We start from the raw sequence: 14,462 nt of genomic DNA, 5'->3' as shown, positions 1-14,462 counted from the left end.
TTCGTGTTAACAGAAAACCAGTTATTAGTAATATATAAAATATTATTTTAACGGATTATATATTATAACATTTTACATATCTAATGTATGTAAAATGCATTAGAAATTATTTTCGAGATTAAAAAGTTTACTATTCTGTGTACAATGTGCACTGTATACAAATTTCAGCGACTATAAAGCATTCTAAAATCTACAATACGTTCATAGTTCATGCTTTTAAATTTCGGTTAGTGTCACGACTAGAACAATCTCATCTTTTGTTTTTGTGTACAAAAAAGTGTCTTAAAATCTTAAGACTACAATTTGTAGCTTAAAGCCATTAGCCATTTTTTGGGCCTCAAATGTCTAGCGAACCGTTTTGTGGCCTTGTGTCTTGATTTTAAGGCTCATTTGAGGGCAGCGGGCCACAACACAAATGATAATGCGGATTCCCATCTCCTTCCCTCTCCAAAAAAAGTATAGTATGCCACTTAATAGTTATGCGTGCAATTTCCTGTGCCCGTCGCACAAAAATGCCTGAGGCACATTTTGTCATCGTCGCCGTTGTTATTGCCGCCCCGTCGTACACGGGAAATTGCTGCCAAATTGACAACATTGTTTTCTGTCAATGATTTTCGTTTACCGGGGGCTTTTGAAATTTCCCCTCCCCGCGTCTCGCATGCAGCTTCCCATATAGACCATTTGGCAGGACATGCGTGTAACAACACAAAAGCCAGGAACAAGCACCATTGCGTGTGCGGAATCATTAGATTGAAAACCTTGGGAATGCTGCTTCTAGAGAGCTGCTCGAGAAGTTGGAAAGAGAGGGGGAGAAAAAGCTAAAATATTGTGGAAACGTAGGCCGTTAATTCCACAGAAAATTAATTAGCTAGATTATACAGAATTTGCATTTTCCAAAAAATATATTCTTTACTATAATAATAATATTAAAGTTATGCAAAAATAAATTTATAAAGGAAATTTCGACATTTCTTTGGTCCATTTATTTTCTGCAATTGAACAATTTTTCCACTTTTCCATCTTTCAGCATTTGCTGAAAAACTAATTTATATTTATATTCCTGTCATGAAATGATCAAATTATTTATTTAATTTATCCTATTGCATATAATGGTTGCGCAATCTAGATTTTTTAGAACAAATAATTTATCAATTAATTAAGCAATATTTTGGGCATTTTTTTTTCGTAACTGAATATTCTTTATAAAAAATTGACTTTAATTGGCTTGCTTCTTTTCTTGTATTCCTTATTTGACCTTAGTATTTAGTTCAGTTTCTAATTGGTTTTCACCAATTGACATCTTTAAATCCTTTATATTCTCACTCAATATTCAATAGAATTATCTGATAATTGTTTTGTTTTTTAATTTTTCCCTTTAAGAAGAACAAATTAAGCGACCCTCGCAAGGCATTGTTTGCCTGGGGGCAGACTGATTAAAGTGTGTGTACATCGTCATCGTAGTAGCTGCGTTCGTTGTTTTGTGTTCATTGTTTCGCTGTTGTTGTCAAAGGACAACGGCGAGTGGCATTCTGGCATAGTACAGGACACAGAAGGTCCTTTTGAATTTGATGCGGCTGTCGTCTCTACGGTCAAAGCGTTGACGCTGCTGCTTATGTGGCAAAAATTGGCAGTTAACATCATTTATTATTGATTTTCCTTTTGGCCAAATAGATACAACCAATATTAGGCCTTTATTGAAAGGGGGACGACGACTGTTGTGCGTTGTGGGTTTTTCTTTTGGGTCTGTATTTTTTGGGTCAGTTATTGGGCCCCGTCTCCCAATTGACGCGAAAGATGATTGATGACTGCGAGCCGTTATCCATATAAATTGGCCAACACAGTTTTGCGACCTTCAACTTGTATTTGGCCAGCCAAAAAAAAAAACAGAAAGAAAATTGACCTAGTTCTCTCTGTATTCAGTTCAATTTTCGCGTTTTAATTACTTGCAATTTGATCTGGCCCTTCAGACCTCAAATGAATCATTCAATAATTGTGTGCTGCTTTAAATCAATGTTAATTTGTATTAATGACACATTGGATAATTACTTTTTAGGTTTTGCTCGCTGCTGCAGCATGACGAAGACAATTTGTTTATATTATTTATATATAAATTTGATTTTTAATTATGATTTATTGGAAATGCGCGTTGTATTTTGTTCACATTTTTCACACGCGTTGTTTGCGACGAGTTGAAAAACTGAAGAGACATTAAAATCATTTGGCACCTTATCGGCATGAATGAAGCCGCAAATGGCATTTAATTTGTGAATTTTGTACAATTGATATCGACACGGCAGCAATAATAATAATAATAAGAGAGCCCATCCACAAACTCGCGCATATCTAACTCGTTTTTTTACAAAATCATTTTTGATTTCTTTCGTTTTTTTTATTATTGCATTTTATTATTTTTTTTTTTTATCATAATTAAACAAAACGAATATTGCGTCAACAAATTAGCTGATAAGCTTCAAAGGGGGGAAACGACATTAGGGGACGGGCTGATCGAAAGTCTACAAGGCTTGAGCTTGGAGATTTTTTTTGGCTTTGCGCTATGAATGAAAGTCTACAAGGTGCAGCTAGTGAGGTGGAGTGTTATTATAGAGGCGACTGTCATTTTTTCTTGACCCCACTGTAGTTTATTAAGCTGTTGGTCAGTGCTCTGGAGACTTTAAAAGTCATTTGTGCAAATGAAATGGCACCAAGTGCATGAAGCAAAAGTGAAAGTGAAGAGAGCAAGAAAGGGAGAGTGAGAGGACACTTCGCTTTTAAGAGCTTAGCGAGCTTAAGACTTACTCCCAAATGGCGCCAAGGAAGCCAACGTCACTGGGCTTAAGAGGAGTTTTTGGTTTTGTGAGCCGCGAGCTCTTTTGGGCGACACAAATGACATGCTAAACTAATTTTTGGTGTCATCCGCACATGTTTAACATGGTATTCAAGTGACAGCAGACGACGCCCACAAGTGACTTGTCCTGCGGCGTTAGCTTGATTAATTTTTGGCTGACAAGTGCTTAGTGTGTGTGTGTGTAAGTGACACAAACAGAGCGACAGTGTGAGAGAGTGTGTGAGTGAGAGTGAGTCCAAAGACGCAAATCATTGTCGAATGACTGTTCTCGCGGGGTGGGGGTAATTGTGTTTTTGGCGAGTGCAACAACAAAATAACAGCGAGTGAGAAAGAGAGAGGGAGACAAACCGCAAGCGTATGATTCGTTTATTGCTGTCACTGTCGTTGATGCTGATGATGCTATGCCGAGCATAGCTGAGCACATGTGTGGAGCTGCTGCGACAGACTGTGGTGCCAGTGGAGGAGTTTGAGGTTAGGGACTGGGTGGCTGAGTTGCATCTAGTATTTTTGTTCGCACACGAGAGACATAACGAAACAAAAAGCAGAAGAGAACAAACGAACAAACGGTAACAAAGATGCTAGAAATATGACAAAATGACGGACGGATTAATTTCTCCACCCAAAATTACCGCCAAGCGACAAAGTCAAACTTGGCTAATTACTCACTTCCCAAGCAAACGAAGAACTAGTAACGGAGGAGATGCGCAGTCAACGCATGTTGGGAACAAAGAAAGAAGAACAGCAGACAGAGATGCGCGGTACAGTGCACAAAAATATAAAAAAAAACTCAATCAAGCAATCAGCACAGCGCATACCAAAAATATAATAAAAATATTTCGTTTTACGACGCGCGCTATAGAAATAATATCTTATCTAATTTTCTTTATCAATATGTAAATGTTGTACAAACAACGAGACAAGGTTCAAAGACTTTCAGTATAACAGTTGAGCTGCCAAGTAATTTTTACTCCAAGTAAATTGCTGTTATACGAAAGCAGTTTGAGCTGTACAACAACTTGCACTAAGACAAGTTGCTTGCAAGTATAACAGTCGGCCATCTTAAAGCAGTTTAAAATTTGTTTGCTTAGCATTGTCAGTATAACAGTACGCCATATTTAAACAGTCTAGACTCCATATATTTAAACCTTTTTCTGCTTGCGCAAGTGCATAAAGAGCGTTGCGGCACTTTGTCCCTTAATAAGCCTGCTGGGAGCTGTTATGGCTCAGCTTGAATTGGATTAGATTGCTTTTGCTGGATGCCTGCGCTCTTGCGTTTTTGCCGCTTCATCGCATCCTTGGCAGAGTGTTGGCAGTTTCAATTTCGTCGCATTTGTTTCACTCACCCGGCTCCTCGATTGCTCCTTCCAACTCAAGTGCAGCAATGCATACAAATGGCGGTCGGTCAATGGGCAGTGGTCGTTTGTTATGCGATGCAATGCGGTTGTGATTCACCAACGCGATTAGAAAATGGTCAACAGGGGACAGCAAAGTGGCACTTTGTTCATTTTTTGTATATACTTTTTAAAAGCGCGACTTTAATTGGCGCAGAGCAAACAGTGTGATAGTAAGTTCAATTTCAGAATATATATAATTAACGGTCACATTGCGCTTTTAAGTAGTTATGCGCGCGTGACTTGGTATTAAATACTGGTCGTACAGTATTTTTTCCTTGTTGGTTTCAAGCGCCCATCTCTAATTGGCAAACTGCACACACGCTAATTAAATTTGGGGGAAGCGGTGGAAAAAATTGAGTTTTTGCTGCAGCATCCGTTGTGTCTACGGATATCATTGTATGCAGTTGACTGCGTTTTCAATTAGCTGGCTGATTGCTTGAGTGGGTGGTGATGAAAGTGTTGGGGGAATAAATAAGTGGCCAAATGGTCAACAAAATGAAGGTCGCTCGTAATGCAGATTTTTTTTTCGTTAAGCTGTTATCGAAATGGTATCAAATTGGTGCAGAAAATGATTTAGATTCAAAGGAAATGTTTTTTCTTAAGCTTCTTCTGAAAGATGTTTTGTTATAACATAATTTAAAACAGGACTTTATTAAAATATAAAATTTCGCAATTATAACCATTTTATCTCAGCGATAACTTGAATATTTTTATTTTATTGGCTTGGCGGTAGGACAGTTTCTGTAGAGGATATAATAAATTTAAAAATAATTTTGTTTAATTTTTAAAGTCGATTTTTTCAACATATAATGTATAAATAAAATGAAATACAATAGTTTGAAATATCATTCGATTTAAACGTACAATTTTCAGCAATTTGTGCAATTTTATTGTTAATAACTAGGAACTAGGCGCAGATATGCATTTTGGCCACGTTGAGATTTGGTTTGTGGTTGGCAAATGAAAATATGCCCCGTTCTAGAGGGCGGATGCAGTGCGTCGATTCCAACGCCAAACAGTGGCATCATCGCATACATAGATGAGTACACTGGCATCCCGTGAGAAGGCAATTTGACGCACCGTTGCTACACTGCGTGGATTATGCAGTGTGGTCATGTGAGCACCTTCCGGGTCACTGGGATCCATTTCCCACACATAAACCTTGCCCTGTTGATTGCCCAACGCAATCACCTTTTGCCACGGATTGAAGCCGAAGCGAACAAACCAAATCTCACATTCATCGTACTCGAATTCAGCAATAATCGTGCACGACGAATCGCTGGGCTTCAATTGCTCAAAGCTCTGATGCAGCTGCCCCGGTTTCCAGCAAACAATAGCATTCTCACATGACTTGGACAGCACAAAGTTCCCAAACCATTGCACGCAGTCCACATAGTTGCGATGTATATCACGTGTGGAAAAGTCAGGAAAATGCTTGGTAATCGTGGGAAATGGTAGAGTTGATTTCTCCTGACTGAAACTGTGCGACAGTTCGATTTTGTGCTGAAACTCGGGGGTGTTGAGGCACCACAACTTAAGGGAATGATCCATGCCGCTGCTAACGATGCGATCGCCACGCATATTAAAATCTATCGAGAGTACTTCATCGCGATGTCCTTCGACGCCGCCAAAGATGGCGATGCAAACATGCGATTGAATGTTCCACAAGCGTATGGCATGATCCTTGCTGCCCGACAAAAGTAGCTGCAGTTTGTGTGGATGAAACTTCAGTTCATTGATGGCCTGACCATGGCCAATATAATTGCCCACAGCTTCATTCTGTTCGATGTCAATGACGCGTATGACGCCCCGATAACCTGCGGCGGCCAGCAAAGGAGCTGAAGTTTTTAGATCATAGGACCAGGCACAGGTATAGAAAACCTCATCGGGCTGCAAGGTTAACAAAACATTTTATAGTTTAGATTGTCCATGAACCTCATTCCCAAACTCACATCTGGATCCGCATAGCAATGCAATAAAGTTAAACCTCCCTTGCGTGGGCATTCGTAGACGGTGCAACGATTGCTGCCTGCGGTGGCAAACACTTGTGGCTCCTCTTTGCCCAGCAGCGTGTTGAAGGCGACGCCAAATATGTTTGCACCATGATTCTCCTTAACATGCGAGCTGTTTAGTTGTAGGGTGCAGTGTAAGTGAAATAGCAATCATAACAAATATGCGCGTTCCCTTTTTCGCTCTTACTCGTATTTGTAGGCAGCGCCGCTTTTGGTCTTCGATTTGTTGCTGCGTCTGCCGCGTCGTTTGCTGCGCGTGCTCGACGCCGGTGATTTGCTGCGGGATGTGGTGCTATTTGTGGTAAAGCTCGCCGATTCGTCCTATTCAATTGTTGGTCATTAATTTTTCAGTTTGCTTTTAGTGCATCGAGAACACAAACAAAACTTACGCCGCATGATTCGTCCGATTCTTCGTTGGGCTCGTTGCTATTTTTAATTTTATCGCTGCTCATGACGTTTTTGTTTAGAACACTGCGGGCACTCCACTAATTGTTTGGCAACCACTGTTTGCTACATAAACAATTTAAATCTGCTAAAAACTATGTTTTTGTCCACTTTTTTGGCGGCAAAACACGCGGTCAGCGTTGCCACTAGGCGATCATTAACAGTGCCTTTGTGAGTTAACAGCTGCGTATTCGATAACTTAGCACTGCCGCTGTACTTCACGATTAACGTAGTCTGCAGCGAGTTAACAGCAGCGTTTTCGATAATTGAACACTGCCGTTGTATTACACGATAACCGTTTTCTGTAATGCCCAACAGCGCATTTGACCAACGATCATTAAAACTAAAGTGCGAAGCTTTTCCGACAATTATGGGATTCCTATACTTGGCTTACAAAAATTTGTTCTATAAATAAAAACGTTCAAACACTCCTAAAATCGAATGATTCATATAAAAATATAATAACTGTAATATCGATAATTAAGAAAGTGTCACCCTTAACAATAACGGTTAATAGCACAGTTCTCGCGGGATATCGGTTAAATAAAGGAAGCGCGAAATTTTTTAGTTCTCGGCATGCGCAAGCAAAAAGTGAAAATAATTAAAAGTTTAACAAGTTGTATATGTTTAACGATGAGCGGGACGATCACATGCCAATGGTAAAACAGTTAAAGGACATTTACAAACGTATGCATATATAGAAATTGATGTAACAAATGTATAAAACGCAGCACATGGTTAAGAAGGGGGCAACAGTACAGAGAGCGCTGAAAAGAGGGTGGGGGAAGTGTTGAATAAATGGGAGCTTATAGTACATTTATTTACATATACATATGTTGTTTGAAGCGAACAAAATAGTATTATAGTAGACTGGATCTACATAGTCATAGTATTTACAGCAGCAGAAAATGAACGTAGACATTTCTCAAGATTTATAGGCAGAAAGTTAGAAAGGCAGACAGACAGTAGGGAGAGAGACAGAGATAGACAGAGAGAGAGAGAGACAGAGTAGTTTTTGGTTTTTGTTCTGGCAGTGTTGGTTAACATAACGAAACAACGTAAAAGACAACGCAAAAACGGTAAATAGTTTGTACATGAACTGAAAATGCATACAAAATTACGCTAATTTTTTTTTAGAGAAAGGGAGTAATAAAACCATTTTTGCTAGTACGTTTTATTCGTCGACATTGATCTCGCCCAGACGGGAGTGCGCAGGCGTCTTTGTCGCTGAACGGTCGCTTTATTACTGCAACTGCTACTGCTGGAAACACTTTGACCAGCGCCGCCTTCACTTGTCGTCGTCGTCGTCGCTGTTGTTGTTGTCGTCGTCGCCGCGGTTTCTGAACCTGTCGCCGCCGATGTCGCGTTTGTTTGCTCCTCTTGTGCGGATTCGGTAACGGTTTCTAACGGTTTTGCTGCCATCTCTGTCGTTTCCTTGGCCGATGCTGGCGGACCCGTTGGACCACTGTGCGTCTGCGGCGCTAAAGAGACACCTTTTGTGCGGCTTTCTATGCTCTCTGTTTGATTGTCTGATGCCGAAGCTTCGGTCTCTTCAGTCGCTGCCTTGTTGAGGCTGCAGCTGCCGCTGGAGTTGTTGTTGTTGAGATTTTTGCACTGTTTCGTGGACTCACTGTTCACACAAAGTTTCATGTGTGTGAGAGGGAGTGAGTAGGGCAGTCAAGTGTTTTTTTAGCACAGCAGTTGGCAGTGAGTAAAAGCGAAACCGATACAGACAAACAAATATTTTGTAATACGAAAGAAGTTGCCGGATCGTTCGTTGACGTATTGTTTTTTTTTGCAATTTTTTTTATTGTGTGTGTGTTTTTGATAGTGTTCAAAATATGGTTGGCAATAGAAAGAAACAAATAAATAGTACACATCAGTAGAGGTAAGTGTTTTTTGCAATATTTTTTACATTTTTCAGTTGGTTTTGCTTTTTATTTGTGGTTATTTCTTGTTTGATTTTAAAAGTCATTAGTGTGAGTGGATTAGTTTGGTCCAAAAGCGAAGTGAAATTCAATTCACTTTCAGTACAAGCGAATAAAAAAATAGTGTTGCATACTTTCGACGAATTGAATTGTCGACATTTTGTTTTTGCTTTTGTATGGTAGTTAACCTCAAACCACGCCCCTAACAGACCGCCCCCAAACAACAAATCCTATGCAAATCGAAGAATCGTGTCCCAAAGTTGTGAATAATTCATAGTATACTATGAATTCAGCCAGTTGCAATGTATCCGTTTAATGGAGTCCATAATAAATGTACGCTGTGTGTGATTGACAGACGAAGTTGGGGTGGGGCACTTAATTGAAAGCTCGAGACTATCTGGTTGTGTGGTTGTAAATAATAAAAACTATTCATTGTGTGACTGTACTTTGCTTTTTAGCTTTCCAAATTAAACATAAAACCAAAAAAAAGAACCGATTAGTTTTCTGTTTTTATAGCAAGCGTACAGTAAACAAGTAGTAACGAGTAGCGAGAAGTAAAGATAGATGATGCGAAGACAGATGTCAATATCTGGCGAAATCATGGGGATTAACTGGGACCAACTTCTTCAAGATACTAATTAGAGACAACCATAACAAATACACCGAGAGCTTTGATGTTTGAGTGTTAAAAAGAGACACAGTTGAGAAAGATATACAGAGAGTGAGACAGAGTTCGTTCAATTGATACGGTGCTTTGATTGCAAGGGGAGGAGAATAATGTACGCAAATATTATATCACACGATTCTGAGTAGTAGTAGAGATAACATACTGATAATGTACACTGTAGTAGTAAGTTTCCACTAAACTATATATTATTTGTCTAAAATACACGCGTTCTCTGACTTTAAAATGACATTTATTAGTTATGAATTTTTTGGGATAAATGAGAGGATAGATGAGATGGCAATCATATTATTTTTGCAGCGATACTGCAGAGCAAGGCAATAGAACTTAGTAGAGTATTCAGTTTACTCGACATAGTATCAACTGAAAATAGCACTACAACGTATGAGAGAAAGTTAATAGAGTTAGAAAGAGATAGAGAGAGAGAAGGAGGAGAGTTAAAGAAAGAGTTGGATGAGGTGAATAGAAGAGTAGTTGTTGTTTTTGTTGTTCTGATTTAGGGGTGGGATAAGTAAGTTTTGTAGTTGATGTGAGCACGCGTTGAGGTTAAGAGGAGTTGAAATAGAAAGAGAGATTTTGACAGAGAGAGAGATAGTTAAAAATCAACAAAGTTAACGACAAAACCAAAGCTCAAGTTGACTCTATAAAGACTTACTCTTCGCTGTCAACGGATGAAGACGCAATCTGCCCCAATTTACTTTTACCTGATGTGGGGCTTCTGCACAAACAACAGACACACACAGATATAAAAAGAAAAAAAAGGTATATAAAAACGTGTGAAAGTTGTAAAACGGAAAAACGATAAAAAAAAATAGACAGAAATTGTTGTTAGCTAAAAGTATGTGATAGATTTTCATATGATATAAGTTTGTTGTAGTAGTAATAGTAGTTAGTAGTATAATATGTAATGTTTGGTATAGATATGCTATATGGGATCCGATGGCGAAACACAATAGTAGATGAGACTTTTGTTTGAAGCTTGCCTTGTGTGCAATCCGAATGCAAAATTCAATTATTGTTCGAACTACGCAGCATTATACACAAAATGGGAAAACCTACTAATTGTATACACTATATAAAGCCTCAACCAATTGTTGTAGTATGATCCCCGAAAGCGCGCAGCAAATTGATTTTCTTTTGCAATTAATTTGTTGTTTTGTAAATTTAGTTTCGTTTTTTGCCGGTTCATGATTAGATTTGTTTTGTTGGTTAGAGAAATGGCACAACTAGTAGTAGCAACAAGTTGTGCGAACAAAACATAAATGCAAAGTTTTCACCTACCTTGATTCGTCTATGAAGACCGCTTCGAGCACACGTGCTGCATAATGCAGATTACGTTGCATGTCCTCGTAAGCGACGGTCTCATGATCCATGCGGCGCAACAGACTGCGTATTCTGTGAGAGAAAGTACCGATTAGTTGCGAATAGAGATCATATATTATATCTTAATTACAATACAATCTGATGAACTTTATTGATAAAAGTATTTTAAAATTTTAACAAATTAATTTGTAGTATTATATTTCTTTACAATTTATTTTATGCTAATTTTGTTGTCGAAATAGTTAATGTATGAAAGGATAATAAAAAGATTAACTTATTTTTTATCGATTATGATAAATTTGAATTGAAATTTCGCAGTTTATAGAGCAACATTGGGGAAATTATATCAATTTGAAGCACATTGTTGAAAATATAACAAGTAGGAAAGCTACAGTTGATTGTGCTAGATTGTGGGATATATAAAATACACCAAAAATACTAAAAAGTATACCAAATATTTGATATGTTGATATGGTACTACACTTAATATATACCATAGATGGCACAATATACCAGATTGTCGGCCAAAGCAACTAAGACCCCTAGTAAGTAGTAGGAAATATTTATATAACTTCGGCAATTTTTATCTAATCGCAACCCAATTTTCTGGAATCGCAAAGACTATATTTATTATTGTGTATAAATTCGCGATTTAAGCTATAAAATTACGCTTGATATAAGGCTTTTGTCGAATTGCGGGGGCGGAAGTGGGCGTGGTAAAAATTTGAAACATACTTGATCTGCATACAAACATAACAAATACTGTCGAAAAAATTATAGATCTATCTCTTATATTCTCTGAGATCCAGTGTTTCAATTGGACAGACGGACAGACAGACAGATGGACAACAGACGGACATGGCTAGATCGTCTCAGCTGTTGACGCTGATCATCAGCTGAGGGGTCGGAGATGCCTCCTTCTACCGGGTATAAAAACTCACCTGATTGCTGCTTTATTGAGAGCATCTGGCGTATCGACAGATGGCAAATTATCCGTTTCCCAAATACCAGTTAACGACACGTTTGAGCCCGTTTCGGCTGAATTGTCCGCCGAGTGATTATCAAAACCGGGATCCTGCACTGAACCCATGGCACCGAGACTTATTGAATTCGGATATTCGATAGTGTCGCGACTCAGTCTGTAATCATAGGTGGGTCGCTCGGTAGACCTCGCGTTTTGTGTATTATCGGTTGCGAAATTCGTTTGATTCGGCGACGAGGGCTGCATTTTACCGGCTGAATTTGTTGTAGCTGCTGTGGCTGTAGCTGTTGCTGATGCTGCCGACGATGATTGCGACGATGATGGCACTTGATGGCCGCCTTCAGCACTCGCTGTGGATCCGTTGGTGCCTCGGGCACCGCTTAAACGCTCCGCTAGCGATTCACTTAGCGGCGTCTGGAAGAAACTGATGCTGGCCGAGGAGGGCGAGGCGATTGATTGCGTTTGTGAATCGATCTGTGTGAAATTCTTGCGACTATTCGATCGACGTACAATGGTGAGAGAGCCGTGTTCTGCAATTTAAATTTTATTCGTTTAGTAAATTCTTCCCAGTTCGTTGACAATTTGAATAACACACACTTCGATTCAATATAGCGTCAACGTTTAATTTTGTCATATCCCCAAATAAAATCACACTGCTTTTCTAATCTGTTTTTCTTATACATAGTTTTCATTTTGTACTATAGAATACTAAATAAAAAAGATGAAATAACCTTTATTGTTCTAGCGTTTTTAGCTAAAAATGCAGAGAATGTTTTTCACAATAAAAACACACTGCTTTTCCAATATATTAATTCTTTATTCAGTTTTTATTTTATACTATAGATTACTAAATAAAAAAGATGAAATAGCCTTTGTTGTTCAGATAAAAACGCAGAAAATGTTTTACATAATTTAATGAAATATTTTTTTTGTTAAGAAAATAAAAACTTATAGCTCGTTAAAATATGCAAACAGGAAATATGCTGCATTATGATTGCTACACTCTCAAAGTTTGATAACATCATATACATCAATCGATAGCACTTTATCTTTGGAAATCAGATTGAAATCCTATCAATCGAGTGATGTATGAAAATTTGATCAAAACATTTCCATATTTGCGGCACACTGAACTCAACTCTTTCTTGTTGGCTTGGCAAATAAATCAATAATTTATTCAATGACTTAAACTCATTGTAGCATACCAATTCTTTATTTAGCTTAACCCGAAGTGCAAATGTAACTGCTTAACGAGCGAGCGACTCACTGAGTTTTCCTTCCCCCCAACTCCCTCCCAACCAAACCTCAGGCCTCAGGCCATGCACTGACCTCCCTTTATGACGCAAGGGTAAATCGAAGCTGCTTCTTCTTGCGTTGCTTCGTTTTGTTTCAGATCTAAGCGTAAATTGCAAAAGATTTATCTGTTGGCTAAGAGCTGAGCTCTGAGCGTTTTGGGTATTGCGAATGGCAACTTACAGCGCGATGCGCAAAACAAAAGGGAAATACACAAAAAAAGAAGAAAGAAATGTTCAAGTGCCTTGGCTCCTGAGGCGTCAATGCGGCAACCGGCAAAGCGGCAAGCGGCAAGTAGCGAACCGGCAACTTGGTGGCGCCACCCACTTGGACTGTTAACTGCAGCACATTTATTTTTTGGCAAGCTCGTTGCTTTGGCTTGTATGCGAGTCATCCTCCTTCTCCTCCTCCCCCTCCAACTGACGCTGAAGGACTCGCATAAAATTCGCTTTATGCTGCACTTAAATTTATGTTACACTCGAGATTCCTTCTGCTTAACTGCGATGGCAGTTTCTGAAACCATTTGAGAAGCGGAGAGCTGCTTATCGAGTCTCGACTTGCGAGTCTCAAGTTTCTGCTCGTGTTTGAGTTTCGTTGGCTGATGAAATGTTTTATGTTACTTTTACTCACGCTTTTAATGAGTTCACCATGCCAAAAATCAACACAAAATGTGCTTAAATTGTTGCCACTGAATTGGGCAGGTAGAGACCGTTAGAGCAGCAAATTCCTAAATAAAAGTCTAACATAAAATCTCAACTAAACAACCCAAGCACAGCAGCAACTGCTGCTCGTTCTTGAATTATGCAGAAGCTGCAGTCAGAGATTGCAACTTTTGTGCCCTTAAATGAATATGTGTTGACCAGTTGCTTATAAATAATACACACACACACATCTTGTGGTTGCTTCGTCTACTTACTTGCCACTTGACCATTTATTGTCGCATTGGCGCCAATGTTGCTGCCCAGGTCACAGCTTGTGGGGCTCGGTTCGCCGTTGTCCGGCTGTGTTAATGCCGATGCTGTTGCACCTCCGCTGCCCGCAACTCCAGTTCCACTTGCCGCACCACCAATGTTGCTGCCACCGCTGCTGTTGCTGCCACCTGTGCCACTGGCGTTCGCCTCCTCACGTTTGCTGGGCAGAGTCTCTGGCGTGCTGGCAACTGTAAGCATCAAATTATATGCAAAAAATGCCTTTAGAAAATGGATTTTTGTTGCTCGTTGTTTGTACTTTGAAAATAGCATTTCAACAGGTCCTAACATAAGCCTATATAGTCTTTTATATATATGTATGTACATATATAATAGTATATACATGGTGCCCAACGGCCTTTGGGGGCTACTCCTCTCACTTCTGTCACTTGCATAAATCAGCCTTTTTCCTTCATTCTTTTCCTTTTTTTTTGTTTTGTTGTTATGAGGGTGGACGTGTAATGCTGTTAGGCTTAGCTAAAGTGTATTGTTATACCCCATTGCCAGAAGGGTCGAAAGGGTATAACGAGTACACACTATGCATATTGTATAAGTCTTCTGTGTGTATAACTGGCTGCAGATGGTTAT

The 14,462-nt window shown here is 39.2% G+C and overlaps 2 protein-coding genes across 10 annotated transcripts in view; both read right to left on the bottom strand.

The window, feature by feature from the left end:
- Positions 1–14,462, bottom strand: part of LOC132798626 (dual specificity calcium/calmodulin-dependent 3',5'-cyclic nucleotide phosphodiesterase 1) — a 102,476-nt gene that overhangs the window by 11,790 nt on the left and 76,224 nt on the right. For 3 of the 9 annotated variants that reach the window (XM_060810583.1, XM_060810575.1, XM_060810560.1), the window contains 5 exons: positions 13,823–14,065; positions 11,573–12,143; positions 10,590–10,703; positions 9,964–10,026; positions 7,867–8,325 (listed from right to left, as the gene is read on the bottom strand). In XM_060810583.1, the coding sequence (XP_060666566.1) occupies positions 7,867–8,325; positions 9,964–10,026; positions 10,590–10,703; positions 11,573–12,143; positions 13,823–14,065 (1,450 nt within the window). Of the gene's footprint in view, positions 1–2,046; positions 2,348–7,866; positions 8,326–9,963; positions 10,027–10,589; positions 10,704–11,572; positions 12,144–12,210; positions 12,296–13,822; positions 14,066–14,462 lie in introns of those variants that run through there. The other 6 variants (XM_060810605.1, XM_060810598.1, XM_060810615.1 and 3 more) reach the window with 5 other exon arrangements.
- LOC132798767 (polycomb protein esc) lies at positions 4,923–6,962 on the bottom strand. Its single transcript, XM_060810740.1, has 4 exons — positions 6,641–6,962; positions 6,439–6,572; positions 6,192–6,363; positions 4,923–6,129 (listed from the first exon to the last, which is right to left on the bottom strand). Exons 1-4 carry the CDS (start codon positions 6,701–6,703, stop codon positions 5,218–5,220), a joined length of 1,281 nt encoding a protein of 426 aa, XP_060666723.1. The 5' UTR covers positions 6,704–6,962; the 3' UTR covers positions 4,923–5,217.

The sequence above is a fragment of the Drosophila nasuta genome, chromosome 2L (assembly GCF_023558535.2).
Source record: "Drosophila nasuta strain 15112-1781.00 chromosome 2L, ASM2355853v1, whole genome shotgun sequence".
NCBI classification, from domain to species: Eukaryota; Metazoa; Arthropoda; class Insecta; order Diptera; family Drosophilidae; genus Drosophila; species Drosophila nasuta.
The sequence above is the reverse complement of the archived record's forward strand: the minus strand, read 5'-3'. Positions and strand labels throughout refer to the sequence as shown.